Here is a 26,309-nt window from a genome sequence, read left to right as displayed (position 1 = left end):
ATAGATAGATAGATAGATAGATAGATAGATAGATAGATAGATAGACAGTGACCATCTCTCCTATTATAATGTAAGCTCTATGTGGCAAGAACTTTTGTTTGTTGTGGCCTAAAACAGGGCCAAGCACAAAGAGGGTGCTCTATGGCTGCTTGTTCAGTGTTGCTGAATTTGGACACAGACGGAACTGGGTTTCGCTCCTACATCTACCATTTTCAAGTTCTGTGTGACCTCGGACAGTTGTTTTTTTTCTCTGAGCTTCATTCTTCTCATCTATAAAATGGGGACAATTCTGCCTATCTCATAGGTAAGAATTAAATGAGATCAAGTAGAGTAAGTCCCCAACTTCCAAATGAGTTCCATTCCAGGAGAACTTGTGTAGGCTGACAAAGTGAGTCTTTTGTTTTTGGTACCGATATCGAACTCAGTACCTTGCTCTTGTGAGGCAGGTGTGGTGCCACTTAGCTACACCCCAGCCCCAAAGTGAGTCTTAATCCAGTACACCTGTGAGGGTTCACAACGCCGAGACTTTCTGTATGTGACAATGCATAGCATCATGCCTGGCACAGAGAAGGCAGGTAATAGCTATCCATTGAAACCTGTTTGGAGAAAAATGTCTTCTTCTTCTCTGAGCCCTACCATATGCCCTTCACCACCCTTGGCTCTGCTGGTGTCCATTCTTCTGTGCCTGCAGCTCAACACTTACTTGCCGCAGTTGTAGAGGTCACAGCAGAAGCAGGTGTTACCCCGGATTCGAGGTGTGCAGAACCCACGGCTGAGGTGAGGGCAGTTCACCTAGGGTACAGAACAGTCGGGGAGATGAGCTAGTGGTGAGTGGGAGGAAGGACCCTCTGAGATTGGAAATGCAAATTAGTGACTGATGAAGATGGTAATGGTGGCTGTGAAATGAACACACTCACACATGAAAGGGATGGAACTGGGCAGGGAGGTGGCCAAGATAGTGTCTGAGGCAAGTCACCGTGTAGCTGCGCTTGTGTTCAGCCTCAGTCATAGCCCTCAGTGCCCCACCCCACCTCTGAAGGGTGGAGATGAAGAGGAGAAAGGATGGGGGGAAGGACAGATGGCAGCACAAATGAACAGTAGGATGTCGAGGGAGGGGAAATCAGGATACAGCAGGAAAGAACAGATGAGAAGGGAGACAGAGGGGCTATCACATGCACTCTGAAGTACAATAATACCTCTCTAGCTGCCTGGGTAAGGTTCCTCATAACCCTCGCGGAAGGAGAATTTTTGGTTGAGGAACTTATGACCTTACATAGGAAAAATAGGGTTAGGGGGTCCAGGGTTACAAGTGCAAGTTACAAGTGCGCCTATGAAAGTCATTAATATTTTTACAGTCACTAAATTAACACAGGAAAGCCATCACAATGAAATCAAGAGAACAGCAATAACATTTAAAACATTTTGAGTTGGCAAAACATTTTTAAAAACTGAAAAAAAAATTCCATGCACAATCTTTCTCAATGGAAAGAAAATTTCCAGGCTCCCTCCCTGATATGAATGCAATAAAGTGTTTGTGTTTGTTTTGCTTTGTTAGTGAGAATATTCACAGAAAACAGGCACTCTTTTCTACACTGGGTGCTTCATCCAAATGTTCACTGCCTTTCTGATTAGTGATTAGTACATACACATTTCTATTCTTCCTTTCTAATCCAAGAATAGTTAGAAAAATGGTTGTGGTTGGTATAGCAAAAAGGAAGCAAGTGGATAGCGGAACCATAATAAAAGTGTTTGCTATGATACCTTGAGAATAGAAATATCACTCTTCCCAACTCCAAGTGGACCATTCACATTGTATTTTATATAAAATGGCTTCCCCTGAAGTTGTGCAATATAGTGGCCATTTTGCCTTCATGTGTCTTCCTTTTCTCTTCCCAATTACAAGTTTATCATTTTTTTCTATTCTGAGGGGGGAGGGGCTGATTTTCAACATGAGGTTATTAGAGTATCAAACTGTCAGGGTTCTTGGAAACATAGGTAGAGTTTTATGTGAAGGACTCCCTGGGTTTGGGAGGAATCATGGTGTACTGACATGAAAGCTCTCCAAAAATGACCCGATGCCACTGCCCATTGCCTCTCATTCTGTCAGAGGTAACATGAAGCAGAAGGAGAGATGTGTGGGCAGGAAAGAGGTACCCTCATGTGCCTACTCAAGCATAATTAGGCTGGCCTCCTGGGGTTGTCATGAGAGGAGCCAGGCTGACAGTCGGCCTCTCCAGAGTCTTCAGGTAGACCAGACCGGTCAGTTACACCCATCTGGCCTCAAGTCTTCCCATGTGTGGAGGTCAGGCTCTCCCTCCCTAGTCCAGACCTAGTGTGTGATGAGGCTCCCATCTTTCTTCCAGCTCGGTACCAAGTCCAGGCAACTGTATCATCATCCACAAAGATCACAAAGATGGGGGAGGGGTTTTCCCTGTGACCTCTGTAGTCTCATTTGTCTCTCTTGGAATCATAGCCACACACCGAAAGGCTTCTGAGTGGGGTCCTAGGGGCAGCCTGTGGCCACAGAACAAGATAAATCAATCAGGTGTCATGATGTTCCAACCTATGAATTGCATAGTACTGTGTTCTGACCCACTGAACAAATCTGCTAAAGACACCTCAAAGTGAACCTTAGATTCATAAAAAGGAGTGAAAGAAATGTGGTTTCAGGTAAAACAGGAGACTTTCTTAGGAGATAAAGACATTCCGCTCATTCTGGCTCACCTCCTCAGCTTCCTTCTGGGATGTTTTCGGGACATAGTGGCACCGGTTAGCATAGAGTGGTTTCAGATCCTGGAAAGGGAAAGATCAAACCAATAGGATTTTGACTTTGGGAAATAAAATAGCAAGCTTTAAAATATTTGAACATACACATACACCACACACCAGAGCAGGCAGTGAGTTAGATTAATTTCTAAAAGTTGCCTGTCTAGGGAGTCTGACAATATAAAGAGCAGACAACAATGTTTGATAACTGCTTCCTATGGGGCTATTTGGTTAATGAGAAATAAGGAAACTGATTCAAGAAATGAGTTTCTTGACATTTTCTTTCTCTTTTTCTTTTACTTCTAGTCTTTGTCTTCTTGCAAACAGTCCCCAGGGAACAAGATTTAAAATTCCAGGTGCTGTGACATTACACTCCCAAACTGAGAAAGCACAGCTCCAACAATGAGGTCTCACTATCACCTGGGGACAGGGCTAGAGCTGTCTGACTTGTACTCCCTGCTGTCGTTTCCACAGCTTTCTCTGGAGGGAGAGCTTAGGACACAAGCCCCTGGAGGAAGGGCAGCTCTGAGAGCGCTGTGGATTTTAACTCAACTGAACTAGGAGCCATTTTCACACACCTATACAGATTAAATACAGCCAGTTAGCTCCAAAAAGACTACTAATGCCCAGAAAACTAACATGCACCTCAAGGACAGTTGATTTACCCTGCTGGCTTAGCCAGCTTCCTGGTGAGCATGGGAACTCTGAGCATGGGGTTGGGGAAGAACTGAGACTCAAGCCAGGGCTGCCAGGAAACCTGCAACTAGGAGATACAATTCACCTTCAAGTGGGGGAACTTCTGCCAAAGGCAGGTTGGGGCAGGACAAGAGTTTATGCAAATTCACCTTAGGGGTTTGGTCCAAGAGCTCAGGCAGAGGGAATTGAATTTTGGCCTCTTCCTTCTGTCTTCACTTGCCATTTCCAATCCTTGTGGGTACTTTTTTTCCCCACACATGTGATTTAGAATTTCCTGTACTAAACACCCAAGGACCTTTTGCCTCTTAGCCAGTGCCTCCATTAAGGACCTAGGACTTTCCATCAGCTACTTCCTTCTGCATGACCCTCCTGGCTGCTCACTGTTTTGAAAGTACTTTGTCCTGTTAGTTCAGCCTGGAATCAGGCTGGAAAGGAATGAGGGTTCTCATGCTCATAGCTGACAGGGTTTATTTTCCATGTTTGGGGAAAGCAGAGTCATTACCATCTTGCTGACGAAGAGTCTTGATATGCTGGTCATAGTTTTCCTAACCTTCCTGAGATTTTTGTTTTTGCTTTTGTTTTGTGTTTTGTTTTGTAGTGTTTTTTTTTTTTTTTGAGACAGGGTCTTGCTATGTAGTTCAGGCTGAACTTGAAATTACTATGTAGCCACAGTTGGCCTCAAACTCAAGAAGATACTCCTGCCTCAGCCTCCAGAGTACTGGGATTACATACTTGTGCACCATACCCAGCTTGACCTTCGTGGTTTTGGAAGAAGCATTCAGCCACCAACTTCCTTAAATGAAGACACATGTGTATGATGATAGCCCATTTACTCCTTCTGGCTGCTATTCTTCATTATGTCCAAGAAGAAGAGCAAGAACAGACAATTGGGAGGTGAGAAAATGTCATTCAGCCAAGGTTTTTGACCTTTTTTGCCTGGCAGGGCCACCAACTTTGGTAAGAGGGATGGAAAGGGAAACTGCTTCATATTGTATGTGCCTCTTAGGGCATGTTTATACCTATTATTGGACTGCATCCACATGCTAATGCTGAAAAGTAAGTTACTCTTCTATACATTTGGAAGAGAAAGAAACTATGGTACAAGAAAGTAAAATTACTTTCCTAGCTAGTTAATGGCCATAGTAGGGAGTGCAGAAAGGTAGGAAATACAGAACCAGAGCAAGAAGAAATGAGATACATATAGGGGAATATGTGAGAGGTTAGGTCCTGAGAGGAAGCTCAGATTCACCCAAAGCCAAAGGAACAGGGCACAATGATATTACAGAACCTCAATAACAGGACAGGCTGGCTCTAATCCACCCAAGCTGTACTAGGGTCCAACTGTGCCTTTCATTTAAGTTGGTCAACAAAAATCACCATAGTTTAACAAAGCCTTCTTCCTCAAATCTCTGGGTGTCAGTGAGGACTGCCAGAAGTCTTAGGGCAGGTACAATGTAAGCAGAAACATTTTCTTAAAGATTACTCTAGCCTCTCCCCAAGTCCCTGAATCAAATACTATAGTGCAAGTCACTAATGCAGGATATACAGAGGGCCTAGACTCAGGGGCAAGTAGGTGGTCATTACAGGAAACCTCCAATAAGCAGAATTTGGATTTTCACCCATTGCCTTTCACTGAAGCTAATAATCAAAAATGTTAGGAGTGTCATGGAGATGCAAACCAAAACCATGAGATACTGATTCATAGCCACTAGGATGGCTAAATCCAAGTAGACCTACTAGACTCAAAAAATCAGTTAACAATGAGGGTGGGATGTAGCTCAGCAGCATCGTGCCTGCCTCACAAGCACAAGGTCCTGAGTTCAATCCCTGGTACTGGAAAAAAAATGAGAATAATGGTGAGATTGTATCAGAACCCTCATACACTGCTGGAGAAAATGTAAAATAGTGCAGCCAGTTTGGAAAACAGCCTGGGAGTTCCTCAAACAATTAAACATAGTTATCATATCTTAGCAATTCTACTCCTGGGTGAAAAGGAAATGGAAATGAAAATATATGTCCATGCAGAAACCTGTACATAAAAGTTTATAGAGGAATTACCCATAATAGCAAAAAGATAGAAACAGTACAAATATCCATCAACTGGTGAGCAGACAAATAAAATGTGATATATTCTCACAAAAGAGCATTATTAGGTCATAAAAAGGAATGAAGCACTGATACTTGCTATAGCATGGATGAACCTTGAGAGCATTAATGTTAAGTGAAAGAAATCAATCACACAAGAACACATGTAGCATGAAAACCAAAGGTCTAGAATAAGGCTATTTATAGCAAAATAAAATAGATTAGTGGTTGCTAAGAGCTGGAGAGGGTGGGAGAATAGGTAGGTGATATGTAAAGGGCATGGAGTTTCTTTTTCAGATGATGAAAATGTACAACTGACTATGATGATGGTTGCATATAATTGTGAATATAATAAAAACTACTGAAAAACTCTAAATGGGTAAGTTATATGTGGTATGAACTATATCTCAATAAAGTTGTTTTCTAAAAAACCGGAGGGAAAGAAGGAAGCCATTTTAGTGCATGAGGCCATTAAAATCTACTGCAGGCTTCTTAGCCACTGGGCCTATGTTGCCATGGAGACTGCCTCAGAGTGAATACTGCTTGTCAAACAAGGATAATAGTGCCTGCCCTACATATCTCACAAGATTGCTATGGGTCTCAAATGAGATAATAGATGTGAGGGCACACTGAAAAGCTAAATGCACTACACAAAACAAGGAATTAGTGTTATTAAGATGGCTCTTGTGGCCCTGCATGTGGTACATGCCTGCAATCTCGGCTACTTGGAAGCTGAGGCAGGAGGATCACAAATTCAAGAATAGCCTAGGTAACTTAGCAAGACACTGTCTCAAAATATGAAAGGGCTGAGGGTGTGGCTCAGTGATAGAGCATTTGCCTAGCATGTGTAAGGCCCTGGCTTTGATCTGTAATACTGACAAAAAAGGATGGCTCTTCCCGAATACAAAATAGCATGCATATTATGATTAACTTGCAACCATGCTACAAAAATAGTTATATAATCATGGAGTAATATGAATAAACAATAAGAATTGCTATGTTAGAGCAGTAGAATTGTGCATGTTAAGAGTTACTGTTGTCATTTGCCCTTTTAAGAAGAAAATATGAAGAAAAAGATGACTGCTCTCAGTGAAATCAGAAGGGGTAGGTCTCATAGAAGGGCTTATATTTATATTTCTAGTCTTGAAAGGAAATCAGGCAAAAAAAAGTCTCTCTTTTCCACTCCTTATTTATCCCCCTGTCCAGAAATCATTTCCTGAGATGCCATTTTAGAGACTGGGTGAGAACACTGATCATACAGGTTCCTTTAACCTTAGCAAACGAGAGACTGACATTTCAGTCCAGAGGAAGGTCTAAGAAGGAGTTGGAATTGAAATAATGATGTCTCAAATCATTCTAACCCAGATTCAACCATACCCATGATACTCCCTCAGGACTTTAACAATTAGCCAGTGATTACATTAGAATAAATCAGCATTTGACCCACAGAAATTCAGATAATACAATTTTGCTCCAATTCAATTATTTTAGGAAACATAACTTTCAAAATTTCACGAGATATTTTCATTTTCAAGATAGGTTCAATTGAAAATAATGACTCTGAATTTGTTGTGGGGACTCAGTAAATTACTGTTGACTCACTCTTGATTTTGGTCTGTGGGCTAGATCAGGGTTACTTTATGATTCCCTAAGCCCTAGGCTCTTGACCCTTCTTCTTCCATTAAAAATATTAACAATTATATTTGTTTTAATTATATTGTATGACTTCATTGATATAAAGAAAAAAATATATTATAGCCTAAAGCTTTTTGAACCTAAAAGTTCATCATTTTTTCTTCTTATTTAAAATGAAATGCTAATATTTTTGTGGAACCCTGAAACCCTAGGCACTGTGTTTATCTTGCTTAATGGAGGAGTTTGCTCTGGGTCAGCAGTCTAGAATAGGGTGAAACAGACAGTACTGAAAAGTGGGCAATGGCTCTTATAGAGAGCCAAATAGGAATACACTTGGTCCTGGTCTTCTCCAGAAAAGAAGCACAGTTTGGGACTTGGAGGCACAGTGGTCCTTTACTCAAGGGATAGCTTCTCCATAGCAGGAAGCCATCGGAAACACAGGGCTAGTGTCTGAACAAAGGCTTTTGGTTTGGGGTTTTCTTCATATCTCCAATCACATTACTACTCTCTAACCACTATTGTAGGAACAGCAAAGCTTGAACGTATGAGGAAAAATGGCTCTGTTCCCATGATATGCTTCTGCTGTTGTTGAAGGGAAAGTCAGCCATTAAAACCTTCAATGCTCCCAGGAAGTCGTATGGCTTCCTGTTCCTCTCTCCTTACCCACAACCCTAGGACCAAGCTATTCCCCTGGCTCCAGTGCCCATGTTTTTCCCTTTCCAAATCTCACATATCAAAGGTCTAACTCTAGCCCTACCACCACTGGGAAGCCTTCCCTGACCACTGCAGTTTAATGTAAAACATTATGGCACCTGGAGTTTGTACCTCCAGCTAAGAACCAGTTTTCTGGATGCCTGTGCATCCATCCATGTTCGCATCCTGACTGTCAGCTCTTGAGAAAGGAGACCCTGCATTTTCTTTCCTGTGTACCACTCAGAGCACTCAGAACAGCACTGAATATCCAGAACACATTCAACAGAGCCTTGCTGTACTGCAGATTTACTTCAATCCAGAGCTGACAATACTTACAATGTGTCTGGCAGCAAAGACCCCGTCAACAATGGCGCAACAGAAAGCTGCAATCACACCAAAGCTGATAAACACAATTGAAGCCACCAGCTGCAGCAGGGAACAAAATAAGAGTATCTGTTAGTCTTCTACTCTTGCTACTTCTGGAGATTAAGTGATCCCAAGATATGGCTAGCCAAAGCAGAACTTTAGCTGCCACCCTCATTGGGAATACTCTTTTCGGTCACGCAGAATGAATGGGAATGGTGGTAGATGAAGGGGGGAGAACAAATGAAGTCCTTTAAAAAAATTTGCAAGGAAAGCTAAGAAATTCACTCTCTGAGTACCAAGAGGAGGTGTGCTGGTATCCAACATGCTGTGCACAGAGGAATTTGGGTAGCCCTTCATTCCTCAGACTCAGAAAAAAATGTTGGCCCTTTGATATCATGTAATCTAACCCTATATTTTTTATGTGGAAGTGAAGGCACAGTGAAGGCAAGTGGTGTGCCTAGGATCTTCATCTAGCCTACAAGAGAGCCTGATGCATATCCACTTCTATTCCAGTATCCTCTGCACTACCTCCCACTGTTAGCAGCACAGCGGACAGTGATGAAGACAAGGGTGATTCTGAGGCTCTGACCAATCCTATATGGCTTTCTTCATCAGTGAAAGAAGGGTACATTCAGCTTACGAAGACTTAAATATCAGGGACATTTTATAAGGGTTGAAGTTTCTGAAAAGGATGAATCCTGTGTGGTATATATGGAAACTTTCAGGTACAAAAAAATGTTTGCTTGAACCAAACTTCCCTGTTCTCTAACCATGTCACATAACAGGAAATTTTCCTAATAATTTGTCTTCTATTACAAAAGTGATACTAAAACCCAGTGTGTGGGAACACAGGTGTTTCAAGGTGTTTGCTACCTGACCCCATCATCATCATCTTTCTTACTTAAGATTTCTTTAGGGGAAAAAAGAGGAAAGAACATGGCATCCAGCTACTCTCCAGGGAGAAGGAAGAAATCAAAGTCAAGGCCACCCTAGGGTTCTCCCACTTCAACAGGCTAGGAGAAAACATTTAATCTCCTTTGGGAGTTGTTCAGAAACCTCTCTCCATAAATCTTACTTAACAGCACTACAGAGAATTGCTAAATAATGGATGAACGATGCCATGAAATTGGCATTATTAGCTGTGCTATGATCAGTCCTACAATTAAAACTCCCCCATTATTCTGAATAATTTAAGACCAAAGTGCAAACACAACTGGCAGGAGCAAGGGGTTGGGGGGAGTCCAGGTGAAATGGAAGAAGAAAACTATTGGAACTCCCCTGAGGATGATTCCCCATATTGCTGGGAGAAAACATATAGTTGGAGTTCTGTGTCCCTGGAGCTATTACATTATCTGATTAAACTTGCTGTTAAATAGACCCCATTATCAGAGTCTAGATGTCGCAGAGACTTGTACTGGGGAAGCCTAATCTGTCCACCATCTGGCCACTTACCAGGGTTCTTGATTTACAAGTTTCTAAAACTGCAATCTGCTTGCAATTTAGTCCATACCTTCTACCCTTCCCCTCCAGGAAAGCTCAGATTGAACCAGGAAATACAACAGCCTGCCCTTTGGGGACCCCATTAGGATAGTTGAACTTTATAAGCTTCATCTTTTTAATATGTTTATCTTTCCTTTCAACCTTAGGACATACTTCGCTTTGAACTATAGGTAATGGAGCTACTTTAGGTTGGTTTCATAACTTTCTTTTTTTTTTTTTGAATCCCAAATACCTTTGTTATCTTAATCAAAGTCCCCTAAGTTGTAATCTCCTAAAAGGCAAGAATCTTGTGCCAACACTTTCCCAAGGATAAAGTCTCACCAATAATTCAGGGCTGCAGTAATGCAAATCACAGAAGCACAGGCATTCCAGGCAAGGACAACAATCTGACTGGACACGGTGAAGCACTCCTTTGGGAGTGAGGAGGAAAGCAAAAGAGCAATATCCAGAATATTCTATCCCCATGGCTTTAGGAGACTAGCTAGGCCAGTGAGGGAGCATCAGGCAAGATGAAAGTCCCATACCAAAGCCTTACTGTAAAACAAATTCCGTGCAGGCTTAGGAGAAAAGGCAAAGTAGCAATTTCTTCTGTGGCCAAATTCTCGGAAACTTAAGAGATCTGTTACTTATCCACATAAATGTTGAGCTTTTTCAGATGAAAAGCTTAACTCTGGAGATAAAAACTTACCATCTGCCGCTTGTTCTCAACAAGGTTTGATCCGATGATTCCAAGGAATGATCCAAAGCCGAGCTGCAAGGCAACATGGCATACATGGAATGTGGAAAGATAGCCTGACAACACAATCATTCCAGCTCCTGGATGTGACTTAGATGATGAAAAGAACTGGAATAGGAATGCTAAACCATGTGCAGTTACTTACACAAATACAGAATATGCAGTAAATGTATTTTTGCTCATCATTTGACAATTTTCCTTTGTAGCAATGAATCACACCTAAAAAAAAAAAAAAAACTCGTACGCTCAAACACTAAAAGTAAAGGTCAACTATTGCTTTCTGGAGCTTGTCTGTTTCAATTTCAATATCCATTACCTAGCATGTGACTGGTGAGTCAGTAAGAAGCATATAATGGTGAAAAGCACACATTACATTCTGATCTTTATCTGTTTTTGAAAAGGACCTTCTGCTCTGATGCATGGTTACAGACTACAAGTTTGCAATAGCAATTTTTGATGCATCTGGTATACTAATCAAACTCAGGAAATACTTTAGAAATCAACAAACACCTTAACCCCCTCGAAAAAAATAAAAAGAAAGAAAGAACTTTTTTGAAAGCCTATATTTGTGGTTGACCCATTGCAATTTATGTTAGCATTTATTCACCTCTTCTTTCATCGCTGCTTCATTTATGGACAGAAAACATTCATTAAAGGGTGAACAGAAATGGCAGTGTAAAACCCTGAAAAACAATTTCCCTGTCTAAGTGGCTGGGATTATGGCTCAGTAGAGCAGATTCCACTGTCCTCTCAGTTTTGCCATTAGTGGACTGAGTCTGCCAGTCTCAGCAAAAAATGATCACTAACCAATAGCTATTGATGGAGATGAAAATGGAAGAGTAAAAAGTGGTGAGAATGGACCAATAAATCTTAACACAAGTTCAGTGATGTAGTTACATTTCTCTTTAGCCTCACTAATAGTCTAGGTTTCTTATCAGCAGCCTTCCTTGACTCACAGGGGCATCTATTTCAGTCCAAGGCTGAAAGCCTTATATCCAGGCTTGGAAATCTAATGAACCCTAGGGCTGGGTTTGGTGGAGCAGTGTAGGACCCTAAGAATGAAAGAGAATGGCTGGGCGAGGTAGTGCCTACCTGTGATACCAGCTATTCAGGAGGCTGAAGGAGGGTGGCAAGTTCAAGGTCAGCCTGGGCAACTTAGCGAGACTCTCTCTCAAACTAAAATAAAATGAAGTTAAAGAGTGGAAATGTAGCTGACTGTTAGAACACTTGCTAGCATGTGCAAGGCCCTGGAGCCAATCCCCAGTACACACACACACACACACACACACACACACACACACACGAAGAAAACAACAATAACAACAAAAGAGAATGAAAGGCAAGAATCAATGCAAATTTCCAAGGACTCCTTCTGCAGAGCCAGCCACTCAGCCAGCACTCTCAGCAATCACTCCTGGGAAGCAGAGGCTGAAATTCATGAAGCTATGTCTCATGCCATCCAAGATCTACTAAGAAGATCTTCATTCAGCACTTCAACTATGTCTGTTTCCCACCTGATTTTATTTCAAATATAATTAAAATGTGTTGCTACAAGGTAAACTAATTAAAATCTGGTTATCACACTAGCCTGGCTTACAACCCCCGCTCTTCTACTTGTCTGTGAAACCTTAAACAGAATGATTAACCTCTCTAAACCTGCTTCCTTTAGGTTTTAAGTGGCCACCTTACAGGACTTTTGTGTGGATTAACCAAGATGATACTTTTAAAGAACTCTGCCCAGAGCCTGGCACACCGTAATTACTCAGTAAACATTACTTATGCTCAAATTATTATTATTATTACTATTTTAAAGACATTTAACTTTTGAGCAACTCTAACTCAATTTGAGCTGGCAAATCCTATCATTGTTTGCTCTGTTTCACAATAAGAGAGTTTCCCTGCTCTATCTTATCTCCCCCTTCAGTGTGTTCCACAGCTTTTATTTTTCAGGAGCAATTCCATGAATAGCCTGTGCTTAGGACACTCTGGGCTACTTGTGGGCATGTGTAGAAATTCAAATGCAGCCTCTTACAAGGAAAATAAGTCTTTTACAAAACAGTTCATTAGCTTCCACAGATATTCACAGAATGTCTTCTGAACCCCAACAGCATTTTTTCCCTGACACAGGAACAAAGACACCAGCTATTTCTGACAATCTCAAATAACTCTCTGATGGCAGTGACTGGAAGAGGTGGGCTGGACCCTTGTAGAACTGACTAGAAAGACATACTCCAGAACAGGAAATCCCAGACCATCCAATTACTTCATCCAAGTTCCCTACCCTCTTCTGTCCCACTCTATTCCATTCCAATCCATTCAGTTTTCCAACATTCACTGAGTACCTTCATGTCAAATGTATAAGAACACATGGCCCCTGCCCTCTAAGAGCTTACAGTTTGCTGAGGGAGAAACAGATTGGGTTAAGGACGACAGGGGAGGTTAAAAACAAAGTGCTGTAGGAATGGAGAATGATTTATTCTGGGTTATATCCCTGGCTCTGCTCCTTATAAACTGTGTGACCTTGGGCTGGTCTTCTAACCACTCTGTGTTTCAGTTTCCTCATCTATAACATGGGCATCATAATAGCTTCTACCACACTGAGCTGCTGTAAGAATTAAATGACATAGAGTATGTAGCATGACTTGCATGAAGTAGGCTGCTAAATAAATGCTTTAAGGTTTCAACGGGGAGAAGACATTTTCATATGGCTCAAAGGATAGGCAGAGCTCAGTAGACAGAGAAATAATATCTATTGAGTCATAACTGGAAGAATTCACTTACCTGAATGACAAGTTGATGAACTCACTGATCACTAAAAGGACTACATTGGAAGCATTTTAAGTTAAAGAAGCACTTGCTCCTCATTTTGGTCAAAGGAATATTCTGGAGTTTGGCAGAGTTAATATCATTCCAATGTGTTAAACAGGAAAATGGTGGACTAGAGAAATGTAAGGACTCATCCATCTATTCTTGGAGCAAGTTAATAGCAGGGCCAGGACCACCCCAATGGGGTGTTCTTTCAGCTATGCCTCACAGCTATTTCAGCTAGTGTTAATGACCAAGTACCAAGGGCCTCATTGTTGCCCCCTAGGGAAGAAGTTCTCTGCAAGGATGGAGGAGTACTACTACTTGGGACAGAGCTAAGGGGCTGGAAATAAAGAAGGGAACCAACAGAGCTTCCTGAAAATGGGCAGCTGTTTCTAATCAACTGTTTTCTCTCCTGAGACTTCAGAAATCTCAGCTCTCTGGTCCCAGATCAAGAACTTCATGGAATCATGCAATGTTCAGACCTTTGGACCTCCATCGTGATTCCCTACTACCTGAACAAATAACCAGTTTGCTGTGTTTTGGCTTCCCTCCACTTTCTGAGGAAAAAAGATAAATAATTAGAAATCAAAGTCAGATTCAAGGGGTCTTCTAGAACTGCACCTCCTTATCTCTGCCTATTTTCATCCACTGCCCCAGACACCCGGGAGTGAGGCTCAAAAAGATTATTCACTTAGTATCATTTGGACACCTATTCTGTGGCAGGCAGTGTTGGATCCGTGGTTTGGAGGCAAGGAATTTGAGTGGGATCTGACACCAAGACCATTGTTCACAATCTCTTTCCATAATCCCGAAATCCACAAAACTCATAAAACCAAAAGGGTTTTCTGGTAACTAACTTGGCAGCAAAGCCTGACCTTGAACTGATGTGATATTTCTTTATAATTATTATCCTACTTCATGTAAAAATTCACATTTTATTTTAGGAATATGAAGATATTTTATTATGGGGTGCTTCTCAAGGCCCCGCTGGAGTAGTACTTACTATATGGTATATATACTGTAAAATACTTCTAAAAACAAAAATAGTCTAAATTCTGAATCATATCTGGCCCAATGATTCAGATAAGAGACTGTGAATCTATATAAACCAAGCCAAATAAGAATATGGGCCAACAGATATCAAAAAGCAAAATATGAGAATTTTTCAAGAACCATGAATAGGAGGAATCTATAGTAAGATACCACTGCAAACCCCAGTAGCTGAGAAATGTTCTTGCTGTGTCTGTATGTTAAGATGAAACAGAATGTGTTTAGATAGACAGCAGGAAGGACGTTTGGGGAGCGGTGCAAATGACTGCTCCAAGGCAGAAAAACCCAAGGCATGTTCAGGAGTCTGTGACAATCTTAGCAAAAGAGAAGTAATGAGAAACCAGGCTGAGGGCATGTGCTGAGCATTCCGAATGGCATGCTAAGGAGGCAACAGGGAGCCAATGGAAGTTAGGAACTTGTGGCATTATAAAAGTCTTATCCAGCAAATTAAGATTGAAGTCTCAACTTTAAAATGTGCTTATTAAGTTAGGAATGTAGATTTTAGAAGCAACTTTGATTTTAGAAACATTTTCAATAAGAAGTGGGAAAAGTTTCTGCCCAACTCACAATATGCTGCCAAAGCTGATTATCCAGAGCTCGTTTATATTTCCTAAGCATTCAAATTATTCAAAACTTTTTTGAAAAACATAAACATTTCTTTCTTTTTTATCAAAAGAATGTTTACATGTGAAGCTGAAGCCACCATGGCCTAGAGAAGGTTTCTAGATTACTGACTGGAATGATCTGTTATCTCTGTCTTCTAATAGTGTACTCTAATTCTGATGTGATTTTCAATCATCTGACTCCCCGCCCTCTAAGAAATGGAGCAGAAAGAAAACTCAGGCCATTATGGACCCTAACAGTGCAGCACCTGAGGAGAGGGTACCAGAACGAAAGGCTTTCCCCACTGATCAGGAAGGCAGCTCCATTTTATGGGTTGCTTGGGAAACATATCTGGAGGCCTTGTTTTGGATCTGAGGTAAGAGGAGGTTTAGAGGGAAGGAACAACCCCCCTCGTGGCTGTTTTCAGATCCATACAAGATCATCTGAAGTTTTCAGATTCGTGCAACAACCAAGGCTCTTGGATTTTTAAGCTTTCAAAGTAGAAAGCTCACCAGAACTCTTCTGGAATGGAATATGTCTTGAACATTCAGGAACAGTAAAAAACTTAAACCAGTTTGTCTTTCTTTGTCAGTTTTAATTTTTTAAAAGCTACAGTTTGGCCTGTACAGATTAGCACATGTTTTAATGATACATGTGTGCCTATGTGTCTTAGAAGGATGATACAGAGTACCAACTTCCAGCTCAAGTAGAGTAGCCAACATGGTATGATAATGTACCTTGCTGTACAAGGACATCTGGTTTGGAAAAATAAAAATGCTCCTACAAAGTCTCACATACATAGAGTTAAGCAAACTGAATTAATTATATTTTAAATGCCAGTAAGCTCAACATTTAAATGAACTGTATAGTAAGTCTGTAAAATAGATTTAATAACTTCTCCCTAATTCATCTGTTTTGAAAATTTAAATTCTCATGTATTGTTAACATGTTTAACCAGAGTCCAATACATCAGAGTTCCGAATAACCTGACATTTTTTTTTGCAGATCTCTACAATGGTAATTTATATTCAAAGAAACCAATTTGACAGTACAGAATCTTAAAATGGCACATTATGTTCCTTCTGGTTTTATTGCTAAGCATATTTTTTATGTTTTAGTTTTCCAGGTGATTGCTGGTCCACCTAAATTAGAGTCTCCTGGGGTATTGCTGAAAATGTAGATTTAGCCAGTGTGGTGGCCCATGCCTGTAATCCCAGCACTTGGGAGGCTGAGCCAGGAAGATGGCTGCAAGTTTGAGGCCAGCCTTGATTACATAATGAACTCAAGGCTAGCCTGAACTACATAGCAAGACCCTGTCTCAAAAATAAATAAATAAAATGTAGATTTAACATGTATTACTTTTCCAACCAAAGATTAGCTCACAAAAAGAAAATTCAGATTCATAGGGACCACGCAGAATCAGAATCTCTTGGGGGACTGAGGAGAGATCTGCATTTTTCAGAAGTTCACCAGGCCATTCTTATTCTCACCTGGGTGGGAACAGCTATTGCCTTAGAGTTTATGTGATAACTCCCTAATAACCAAACTATCCAGTTAGTGCAAGCCCCCCCTTCCCAGACAAGTCTGGATTCTCAGATGTTTACTGTTTAAGAGACAGGAGTCCTAATTGTATTTGTTATAACATGATCTGACCTATAAACTCAAATGGATTTTTCAACTTTTCAATCTTCTCTCTTCTCCCCTTCATTTTCTTTATTAAAACCAATTATAAAGAAACGATCTATAGGAGCTATGAGGAGAAAAAAATTAAAGGTTAAACCATAGGGGCACACTGGTCCACTCAGGATGGCTCTCCTATTAACACTTCCATGGTAGCTTTTTAGTGAAACCCATGCATACAGACACACGCCCCCACTGCTTCAAATTCCAGTGCTAGCTGAACATCAGGTACTTGAATAACAACAATCATGAGCCCTCCTTCCTTTGTTAACGTATTCCAACCTAGCCACCCACAGTCAGATATTTTACAGAGAAGGTTCACAGGCACTGTTCATGAATAGGAATTTGTACTCTTAAATGACATGGAAAATACCTTCCCCTCACCCACAGAGACTGAATCTTGGCTTGAGCATTTGCTCATCAGTCAAAAATATTTCACTAATGCAGTTACCTGAAGCACGCAAAGTCACACAGACCCTATAAATTGCTTTTCTAAGCCACCAAAATGCTCTCTTAACCCCTCTTTTCCTCCCTCCTCCTTTGCTTGTGTTTAAAAATAAAACCCAATTCTGCTGACTGCTGGTTTTCTTGCCTCACCACAGGAAGTGGACTGGGTGTCTTTTCACATCACATGTTTAACAGAGGGCACTGAACACCAACGGGTGTCTGTGGGATGCCTCCCCCCTACTGGGGGGTAGGGGTACCTTGCCTGCCCAAAAGCTAAGGAAGAACTTCCCTAGGCAGCCTTCAGCTCTTGGTTGACACAGCCCAGACAGCCCACACCAGGGCCCAGTTTCGCAAGGGCTACTGAAGAGGATTTTATGGAATAAAATCAGTGACCCAGGCAACAGGCTCCAGGCTCGATCATGTGCAGTGCTAGCTTGTCAAAGGCATCATCTCTAATTCCTTCTCTCCCCTTTACTTCTCCAACCCTCTTCTCTCAAAAGAGAGAGGGAATGGGGACAAAACAACAATAACAAATAATCTTAGCTCTTAGTTGTCTTAATAGAAAGACAGAACTGTCCTAAACTTCCTTCCTGTTCTTTAAAAATTACAACTGGGGAGCCATTTAGTTGATAGTAAAAGTCTGATCCAACCTCCAGAGTTAGGTTTTTGGATTCAATAGCAGTGTCCATGAACCTGAATGGGGGTGGTTTTTGTTCCTGTTTTTGAGACAGGGTTTCCCTGTGTTGCCCAGGCTGGCAAATGAAGTTTTTTTAATCCAGTGAATTTAAACTGTATCCAAAATGGATTGTGTGCACTCCAGATGTGGGTAAAATGAACAACTGGAATATGGCAAGAAACCATTAGAACATCTGTTTCCTATTCATTGTTTATCTAAAATAAGAAAAGCCAGGTGTGGTGGCACACATCTGTCATCCCAGCACTCAAGACGATTGCCATGAGTTCGAGGCCAGCCTGGGATATATAGTGAGTTCAAGGCCAGCCTGAATTGCATAGTGAGACCCTGTCTCAAAAAAGAAATTAAGTGTTACTAATATTCAATAAATGGACCATCACTGGCATCCACTATTAGTGTGAATGTCAGATAATCAAGTGAGCTATCATTTGGGAAGAGGGCAAAGTTCCATGCAGCACAGGTTGATGGTAGGCCATTTTATGTCTTACCTAGACTGTATTTTCTAGTTTTAATTAAAGTAGTTCCAACTAAAGGGACAAGAGGCTTGGAGAGACTCCTGTGAAAATCACGAATTGAAGATGACCTTAATAATGTACACACAAGTGAGCAGCAAGAAAATGGCAAAGTGGTAGAGTCAGTACTTCTAAATCCCAGGGTGAACTTTTTGCCAGGCACACTGGGAGCCTGAACAACAACAAAACAATGACTCCAATGACAGTCAAATCATATCTAATAAGAAACCAGCCAAAAGTATCCACAATGATTTAGTGGGTCATTTGAAATAAGGATTTATAGTCACTATCTTTAACGACAAACTTCACACTAAGTGCATAGGACCCTGTGACATTTTGGTTAGTTTTATGAAATATTAAAAATCACTATTTCATTTTCATCGAATTTTTGTTTTTTGTATAAGTTTTATGAACATGTATTTTTTATAAATGAATAAATATACATGTTTTAGGAGTGTAACTTCTGCACCATTTTCCTGATAGGAACACAGGAGCATTTAGGAGATCAGTGCTATTGGTTACAGAAGGCCAAGCTGCCAGGATCCTTGGATTTCAGGTAAGGTCAGATGACCTCTACGGTGTATAGGAAAGCAGATGACTAGAAAGAAAGGATCTTAGCCTGAAGTTAACACTGCTAATTAGGAACATCTCTTAAACCAGAAAACCAAGGTTCAAGATCACATTAGGGATGGCACTGAGATTCTTGTGAGTCTCAGTTCAAGTTCTTTTCTTAACAGGATCAGGATTCCCTTTCTATATAGATAAAGAATCATGAAGACGAAATTTGAACAAACACTACAAACTCAAACAGAATTGAAAATCATCAAAGTAAAGCCAGAATTTCTGCAGCCAGCAAGCTACAGAGACCTACATAAGCCTTCTATACTTACAATAACTCCTGGGTAATAACCTCCAACAGTCACATTCTGGGTCCTGGTGGTTGCAGCAAGGCCCACCGTGAGAATTAACACGGACACAATAAGCAAAGTCACGGTGACGTAGATGGAATTTCGTTTCCTCCGATTGAAGGCTCCTGAAAGCATAGAGAGAAACTGAAATTGCTCATTTCAGCTAGGGAAAGAAGACACTTTAAAAAAATATTAGGAAGGGTTTTCTTTCCTACACCTACTGGTAACTAGGGTTCTCTCTAGGGAGGGGAATTACGGGGAGACATGGAGCTTCTGTTTTTGCAATCATAGGTGCCTCTTTTATAATAAAAATATATCCAGTTTGAAAATAAACAACAAGAAATTTCACCAGTTACATAAAAAAAAATCTGTGCTTTTGGCATTGTGTAAAAGATGTGTCATACCCACTTAGCAGAGTGTTTTTAGGCCAAATTATAAGGCATATGACAAATGGGAAGAGTATGTGTGGAGATATTAAATAAATATATTTTAAAGCCAATGTGAAACTAAGTAGATTATTTTTATAATCTAGAGATAGGAAATTTCATTTTCAGTGTAAATATCAGAACCAAGCTAGGTACTGGGATTTTTTTTTCATTTATTTCTGACATTTGGCATCTCATGTATAAACTTTAAAATGGTGTGTTGGCAAGATATATCACATAACAAATGTGTGCAATAAAGTAAGTGTTTGGAGGCCATTAGTCCACAAAGATATGTATTGGGGGAGATAGATGGGAAGGATTATAACTTACACACATTTAGGCTTAAGTGAGGGTGACATAAATACAAATGATGAGAAACTCATTCTCCTACTCAGGGCTTATCAGACATGATAGCACAAACCAATATTTTTTTCAAAAATAGGCTTATTAAGTCAGATAGAAAAATGGTATCTCGGCTCAATTTTCAATTTAATATTTTTAAAGGAATGGAGCACCACTCCACACTCTGCAAGCATCTCTCTGGCATTCAGGAAGGGCCCTTCAACAAGAAATACTAGGGGATAGCTACCTCCTGGAGCTTGGAGTGGTCAGGATAATCAAACGGGGAATGGTATGAGAGTCCAGTTCTCTGGAGAGGTATGGAAAGTGAGGAGAGTGAAGAAGTGGTGAGCCTTAGGATGAGGTCACCCACCCAGGTGGCTTGACTGTCATTTCTGGGCTTAAAGATATCTCTTGGGTCTGTTCATTAGACCCAGTCATTCTGGGAGGCCTTGCTGCAGCCTTGGGAATCAGTAGGGGACAGAAGCTACACAGACTGCACCACTACGAGGAAAGGGAGAGGGAAGGAAGGGGAGGAAGAGAGAAAAAACAGGTGAGATCCAGGAGGCCTGGTGGTGATGAGGGCGATGTTTGGCCTTGCAGGACCCTACAGATATCCTCTCCTGTATGAAAGAAAAGTGTCAGAAATTCTACTCCACGTTAGCCCCACCAATGATCTTCTCTTCCCCATCCGATCCCAGACCAAGGCTCCAAGGGAGGTGGGAGGGGCTGGCGGTCTCCCCTGATGTCAGCCTAGAAAGTAAGGGACATGACTCATCAGGGGCACTTCTAATTCAGCATTACTCTAAGACTATTTCACATAGAAATGTAGATGTAGTTTGAGCATCTTAGGCATATAGCAAAGCACCAGTCTAACCCTGAGAGGTGAGGTAAAGAGAATTGGGAAATAAAGCTTCTCTCCAGTGAGACCTGAGTCCAGCCTCTGTGGGGGAAAACATAAAGCCCAGAGACATCTTCGACACCAGGGTCCATTGTATGAGATGGCTATTGGGGATGCAAATGGTAAGCTGATTGATGGTAAACTCGATGAGCAAAGCCAGTGATTCGGACTACCTAGAACCTGCAAGGGAACAGGGGTTAGGTAAACTATTTATTTCATCCATTTACCTGCAGGTAAGTTGTCTTTCCTCTTGATTTCATTTCTAAATGAATCTCTAAACCAGGACCCCTAAGTCTATTTGATAATACATACTTAGTAAGAATGTGGGCAGGTTGCACAGAGGGAGTCTGACATAAAATTACCAATACCACCTTCCATTCTTGTCTTCCTTTCTTCTTTGTCACCTTTGCAGGATCTCTAACCCTCCCATGCCCCAAATTGGCAAAAGAGGGAACATCCAGATACACCAAGAGGGTATCTCATACAGAAAACATGTAACCTTTGAGACTAAATTAGAGGAGAGTATATGTATGCATGGTCTTCCTAATCTATTTGCTTAACCCACACCTCTGCCTTCCCCGCCAACTGACCTTTAATCTTATTCACAGCTCTTGGGTCTTCTTTGCAAATATCACTCTAAATCTCAAAAGCACAAGAGCCAGGTCAGAAACGTGACTCAGCAAACCACATGGTGTCATTCGAAAATCTATTTTTTTCCTCTGCTTTAGAACCTGAATTGAGAATTCAGTCAGTTGAGAAACTCCAAGATCGGACAACCCCACAGGGGCCTTGCCTCCAGATCAGATTTTATTTGGATAAAGTTGCTAAGAAAACTCCCCCATCATTAGGTTAAATCTCTATTCTCTGTCCCCTCACACTTCCATAGTCACCCCTTATTTTACACTATAAGGGCCATAATTACTGTTTTTAAAATGAAGTGACTTCAAGTTGCACTTGAGGAATTAACTATTTTTTTAAAACTCTTGGGTAAATCCTTTCAAAATGAAGAATTACCCCTCAATTTATCTTCAATGTCAATTTGACTTAATAAAATCCACATCTACTTAAACCAAAATATACTTGTAGGTTCTCTGAAGATATAGCCTGGGATCTTAAAAGGCAGGTTATTGTAGCTGCTTAGTACATTTTCCTGGTGGTTGTTTGTAATTAGGATACAACTCAGGGTTTGCCTTAGATGTTCAGGTGAACATATGACCATCTTATTCCTGTTTTGTTTAGTAAATCAACACATCAAAACACAGCCATCATGAGCTAGTTAAAAACAGCAGGTACTTGTAAACAGTGCCTATCACACTTTTAAAACTTTGGAACCACTCAATACTCTTTGAATAAACACGGAACGCCTCAGAATTGTTTCTCTTCTCATTAAAAAAGGTTGTAGAGGGAATTGTGTGAAGAAATATTGCCTATGGTCACAGAATTGATTTTTTAAAAATAGAGTACATTCAAGGGCCCCCTGAACTGAATGCCTTCTGGTCATCTAGTGTCACAACCCCAGTACCTCTTACTACTTCATCTACTTGGTGCCCAGTATATTTCTACATTAAACAAAAATGCCTGCAACCAACAGCAGTGGGAATCTGAAATCTCACTGGCACTGCCTGCACCCCACGCCCCAGCAGCCTCCCTGCAGAACTACTGCAGCCCTCCTACTCTGCAGTGCCCTGCCTCTATCCCAGAATCATGGAGACCAGGATACTTCATAGATCCAGAAGTATCTAGTTATTTGCTGTCTCTACAAGTTTCCCCCTCTTCTGGTCTTTCCCTTCAATCAGAGACCCTAACTTCTTTTCCATCTTTGAATCTGGGTCTCTCCCTTCATTTGCAACCTGCTCAAAATTCATCTCCAAGTTTTCCTCAATCAAGCTCAGTGGAATCACTCATTATTTCATGTCCTTAAGTTCCTAGACACTTTACCCAATTAGTATATTAATTGTAACAGCTACAATTGTAACTGTGGGCCTGGTCTACAACCCATAATGATATCTACCAGTTCCAGGAATATGTATCTGGCAGGAACCAAGACATGGATTGCTTAGAAGATAGAATGTTGTCTCTGCTCACTTGTGTTTTATTTTGTACATGTTCTTGATTATCCCCTCCCAAGAGAGTAAGTAGGGTGTGTAATATTTATAGGTGTGCAGAAGGCCCAGTATCCTGTTCTGTACATCGAGTTGTTGGTGACTGGCAGCTAATTCTCTGAGTCGATCTTTTGAACCGATTAGGATTTGCTTACCTGGTTCAGCTTTATCACACAGGGTGGATCCCAGGAAGTTCCCATCTTGAGCATTCGTGGAAACACTGCCAATCTCCCAAACATTTCCTTAAAAGCACTGAAAGCCATCACCACCATCCTTTTAGTCAGTACTTTGAACGGAGACATCCGAGGCTTTCAGGTGAACTACAAATGTGTTATTTGGGAGGCAAGGAATGCCCTGGTGTAGTAGAGGTGCCTTGGCGCCTGGGGGCAGTGTTGCCAAAATGGAGAGAGGGGTTGCTGGGAGGGAATGGAGGGGCGCAGGAGTCAAATTGCCATCTTCATAATTGCCCAGTGCTTGCTCAGCTATGAGTCTTGGACTAGCCCTTCACAGCCAGGCAGCTAGCAAACGTACAGTGCCGGCACCTTGGGGCAGTGTGTGTTTTAAATTTTATTGTTTTGGCTGCGGTGGTGTCTTGACTGTAAAGAGACTCCCCCTCAAAAAAGTGCTTGGAGGCTGAAACACTAAGCCACCCACTCACTGACCCCCTGCACGCAAGCAAGGGCAGGTGGCGTTGCTAGAGCTAAATGGGAGCAGTTCCTACGTAACGTAGATGCTGATTCAGGCCTGGACTGTGCGGGACCAGTGCCAGGGAACTCCGGGGAGGACTCCCCAGTCCAAACTGAGGAAACCTAGGATTATCGCTACAGTCGGGAATTTGCTTGTGCCATTGGTCAGCGGACTTTAAAAAGCGGACCGCGTGGTGCGTGCCGGTTCAGCGTCTGCGTGAGATCTATGGTTCCTTTACCCCAGCGCCGAGACTGGGCGAAGCCCACTCAGCTTGTTGCGCAGATCTTTTGACAAATGCAAGATTGGCTGGGGTCCCCAGGGAGTCCAAGAAAGAACTCTCTCCGTCTCTTCCCCAACCCACGGAGGGTCAAGTAGCAACCCTGAACGTCCTGGGCCACCTGTCTGCCCACTCTGCGCTGTCTGACGGGCCGAGGCCGGGACGCTTGGTGTGCAGGTGGTTGTCGGCAGGCAGCGGGAATGTCTCTGCGGAACCCTCCCACTCTTCCACCCAGCCTCTCTCGCCCAACAGCCTAGCGCCAGGAAGCCAGGGCCACGCTGGCGCCACAGCTGGCCAAGGTAAGGAGTGCATTCTGGTGTGTGTGTGCGTGCGTGCGAGTGTGTGTGTGTGTGTGTGTGTGTTTGCGCGCGCGCTCGCTCGCGCGCGCGTGAGAGAAAGGAAATCTAGTACCGCTGGGCTCTGGATTCAGACCGAGTTCTTGACCTCTTTGAACCCTGTTGCAAATAACTACGTCCTTAAAAATAAAAAGTAAATTCTTATGCTGAATATGCAAAACCATTGAGAAGGCGGATCTTTCCACCCTCCAGGAGATAATGCTTTCTGGGCCCCCTTCCGTGAATGAATTTTGTTGACACTGAGTCTTTAGCAAGCAATAGGGAGCTCATATAGGAGATTCAATTTTGTCGCCCCTTCCCCTCGAGACGTTCCCGCAAATTCATCGTAGACGACCTGAGCAGACTGGGCGGCAGGAATTCGGGTCGGAGGGATGTTGCAGAATGTAAAATATGTTGGAAAGAGAGAATTCGATTTGGTTGAAGTACATGAGCGGTGAATTTTAAGATTCGGTGGAATCATGGTTTGACCATCCCCTCCCGCTCTCCTGGGCTCCAAATTAATTTCTCCGCCCAAGGAAACCATAGGGCTTGGGAAGGTGCCTAACAGCTGAGGGGCACTGAGTTTGTTTTTTGTTTGTAACTACCGAAAAGCAGCTTCGAGGAGCAGCCAAGTTGGTTCTCGAGGGTAGCAGTCCCTGGGTTTCTGTGGAAAGGTGTAGAAAGGCGCCCCTCCCCCTCCCCTCCACTCGGAGAGGAAAAGCGCGACTTCAGGAGATGCGCGGGCTCGCGCTCGATATTCTTTCTCGCGCTCTCACTCGTCCCCCCCTCCCTCCTTTTCACACTCACGCACATTCCGCGCATTTGGAACGGAATAGGAGTCAAATTTAAGGAATGTTGATCCTGCCGCTGCAGATGGTAGGGCTGGGTTGTCTTGAGCGATTCCTCAGGAATTCCCCTCCCGCCAACCCTCCTCCCCCCTTTACCCCCCCCGCCCATCCCCCAGAGTTGCGCAAACCCCCCATCAGCGAGGTGCAAACCATCCTGCCCCACCATTGCAGCTCTAGAGAGTTGAGAAGGGAGGAGGATCCTGCTTCTTCTAATTATCCTGAGTCGCGAGCTCTTAGAAGTGAAGAGGACTTTGCGAAGAGGGAGCGTCGAATGGAAAGCGAAGGCGCAGGTTGAAGGGAAGTGTTTTGATCCCCAGACAGCTGGGATTAACCACTGGCTGTGAATCTGTAGACACACTCCTACAAACACGAACACACCCGCACTCCGGGACAGAGATACTCCGACGCTAGCTTGGCGCGCGTCGCCCGCGCTGCAGCTGGGCCGCTCCCCTAGGGCTCTGGCCCGCCACCCAGACGTTGGGACGCGCGGACCCCCTAGACCCGCTTCCCGCTCTCTGGCTCTGGTGATGGCAGGGGCGCACGCAGTGTAGAGGGCAGTGCGCTCAGTCCTTGCCGCTGCCGCCGGGAGGAAAGGCGGTTAGACTTACCCATGGAATCGGGCAGGGACATGTCGCTGGACCGCTGCTGAGTCAGGGACTGATGCATGGTGAAAGCTGCCCGGTCGCCCCAGTCCCCGAAGCTGCTTTAAGCGCCCCTGACTCAGGGAGCTCCGCAGACCATCCTACTCCACGGTAGCCTCTCCCGGTCCCTCCGAGAGCTGAGAGAGACTGCCTCTGGTAGAGAGCTGCAGCCCAAGTGCCGCCTCCCCCTCCCTTCCCCTCTTCTCCCTCCCTCCCCCCCTCCCTCCCTCTCCTCCTGGAGGCAGCAGCAGCATTGGCGGTCCGTGCAGGGACGTGCGCTTGCGCAAGACCCCCCTCCCTCGGCCTCCCCATCCTAGTTATCCACCTCCCAGCCTCCTAAGCCAGACTGGGAGCCGTTTTAGCCCCTTGGGGCCAGGGCTGCGAGAAGAAATAGAAGGAAGATTCAGCCTGGGGCCAAAGTGCCTTCTCTGTAATTTGGAAAGAGGGTCTTGGACAATCATCCTGTTGTAGGATTTATAGTTGGGGAGGGGGACAGAGAAGAACACACACACACACACACTTGTGCAGGTCTGGTCTTAGTGCTTCCAGAATGACATAATGGAGCTGGAGATGAT

General features: G+C 42.8%; 1 protein-coding gene across 2 annotated transcripts in view; it reads right to left on the bottom strand.

The window, feature by feature from the left end:
• Tmem255a (transmembrane protein 255A) overlaps positions 1–25,951 on the bottom strand; it is a 79,262-nt gene extending 53,311 nt beyond the window's left edge. The window contains exons 1-7 of one of the 2 annotated variants that reach the window (XM_004874595.3): positions 25,702–25,951; positions 19,162–19,304; positions 10,430–10,492; positions 8,212–8,301; positions 2,725–2,793; positions 1,197–1,268; positions 704–792 (exon numbers count right to left, since the gene is read on the bottom strand). In XM_004874595.3, the coding sequence (XP_004874652.1) occupies positions 704–792; positions 1,197–1,268; positions 2,725–2,793; positions 8,212–8,301; positions 10,430–10,492; positions 19,162–19,304; positions 25,702–25,759 (584 nt within the window). In that variant the 5' untranslated portion in view covers positions 25,760–25,951. The remainder of the gene's footprint in view (positions 1–703; positions 793–1,196; positions 1,269–2,724; positions 2,794–8,211; positions 8,302–10,429; positions 10,493–19,161; positions 19,305–25,701) is intronic. The other variant, XM_004874596.3, reaches the window with a different exon arrangement.
• Positions 25,952–26,309: the final 358 nt, after the last annotated feature.

This window comes from Heterocephalus glaber, unplaced genomic scaffold (genome assembly GCF_053883595.1).
Source record: "Heterocephalus glaber isolate CG9 unplaced genomic scaffold, H.glaber_assembly_v1.0 deba00001729, whole genome shotgun sequence".
NCBI lineage: Eukaryota > Metazoa > Chordata > Mammalia > Rodentia > Bathyergidae > Heterocephalus > Heterocephalus glaber.
This window is presented reverse-complemented; position numbering and strand designations above follow the sequence as displayed.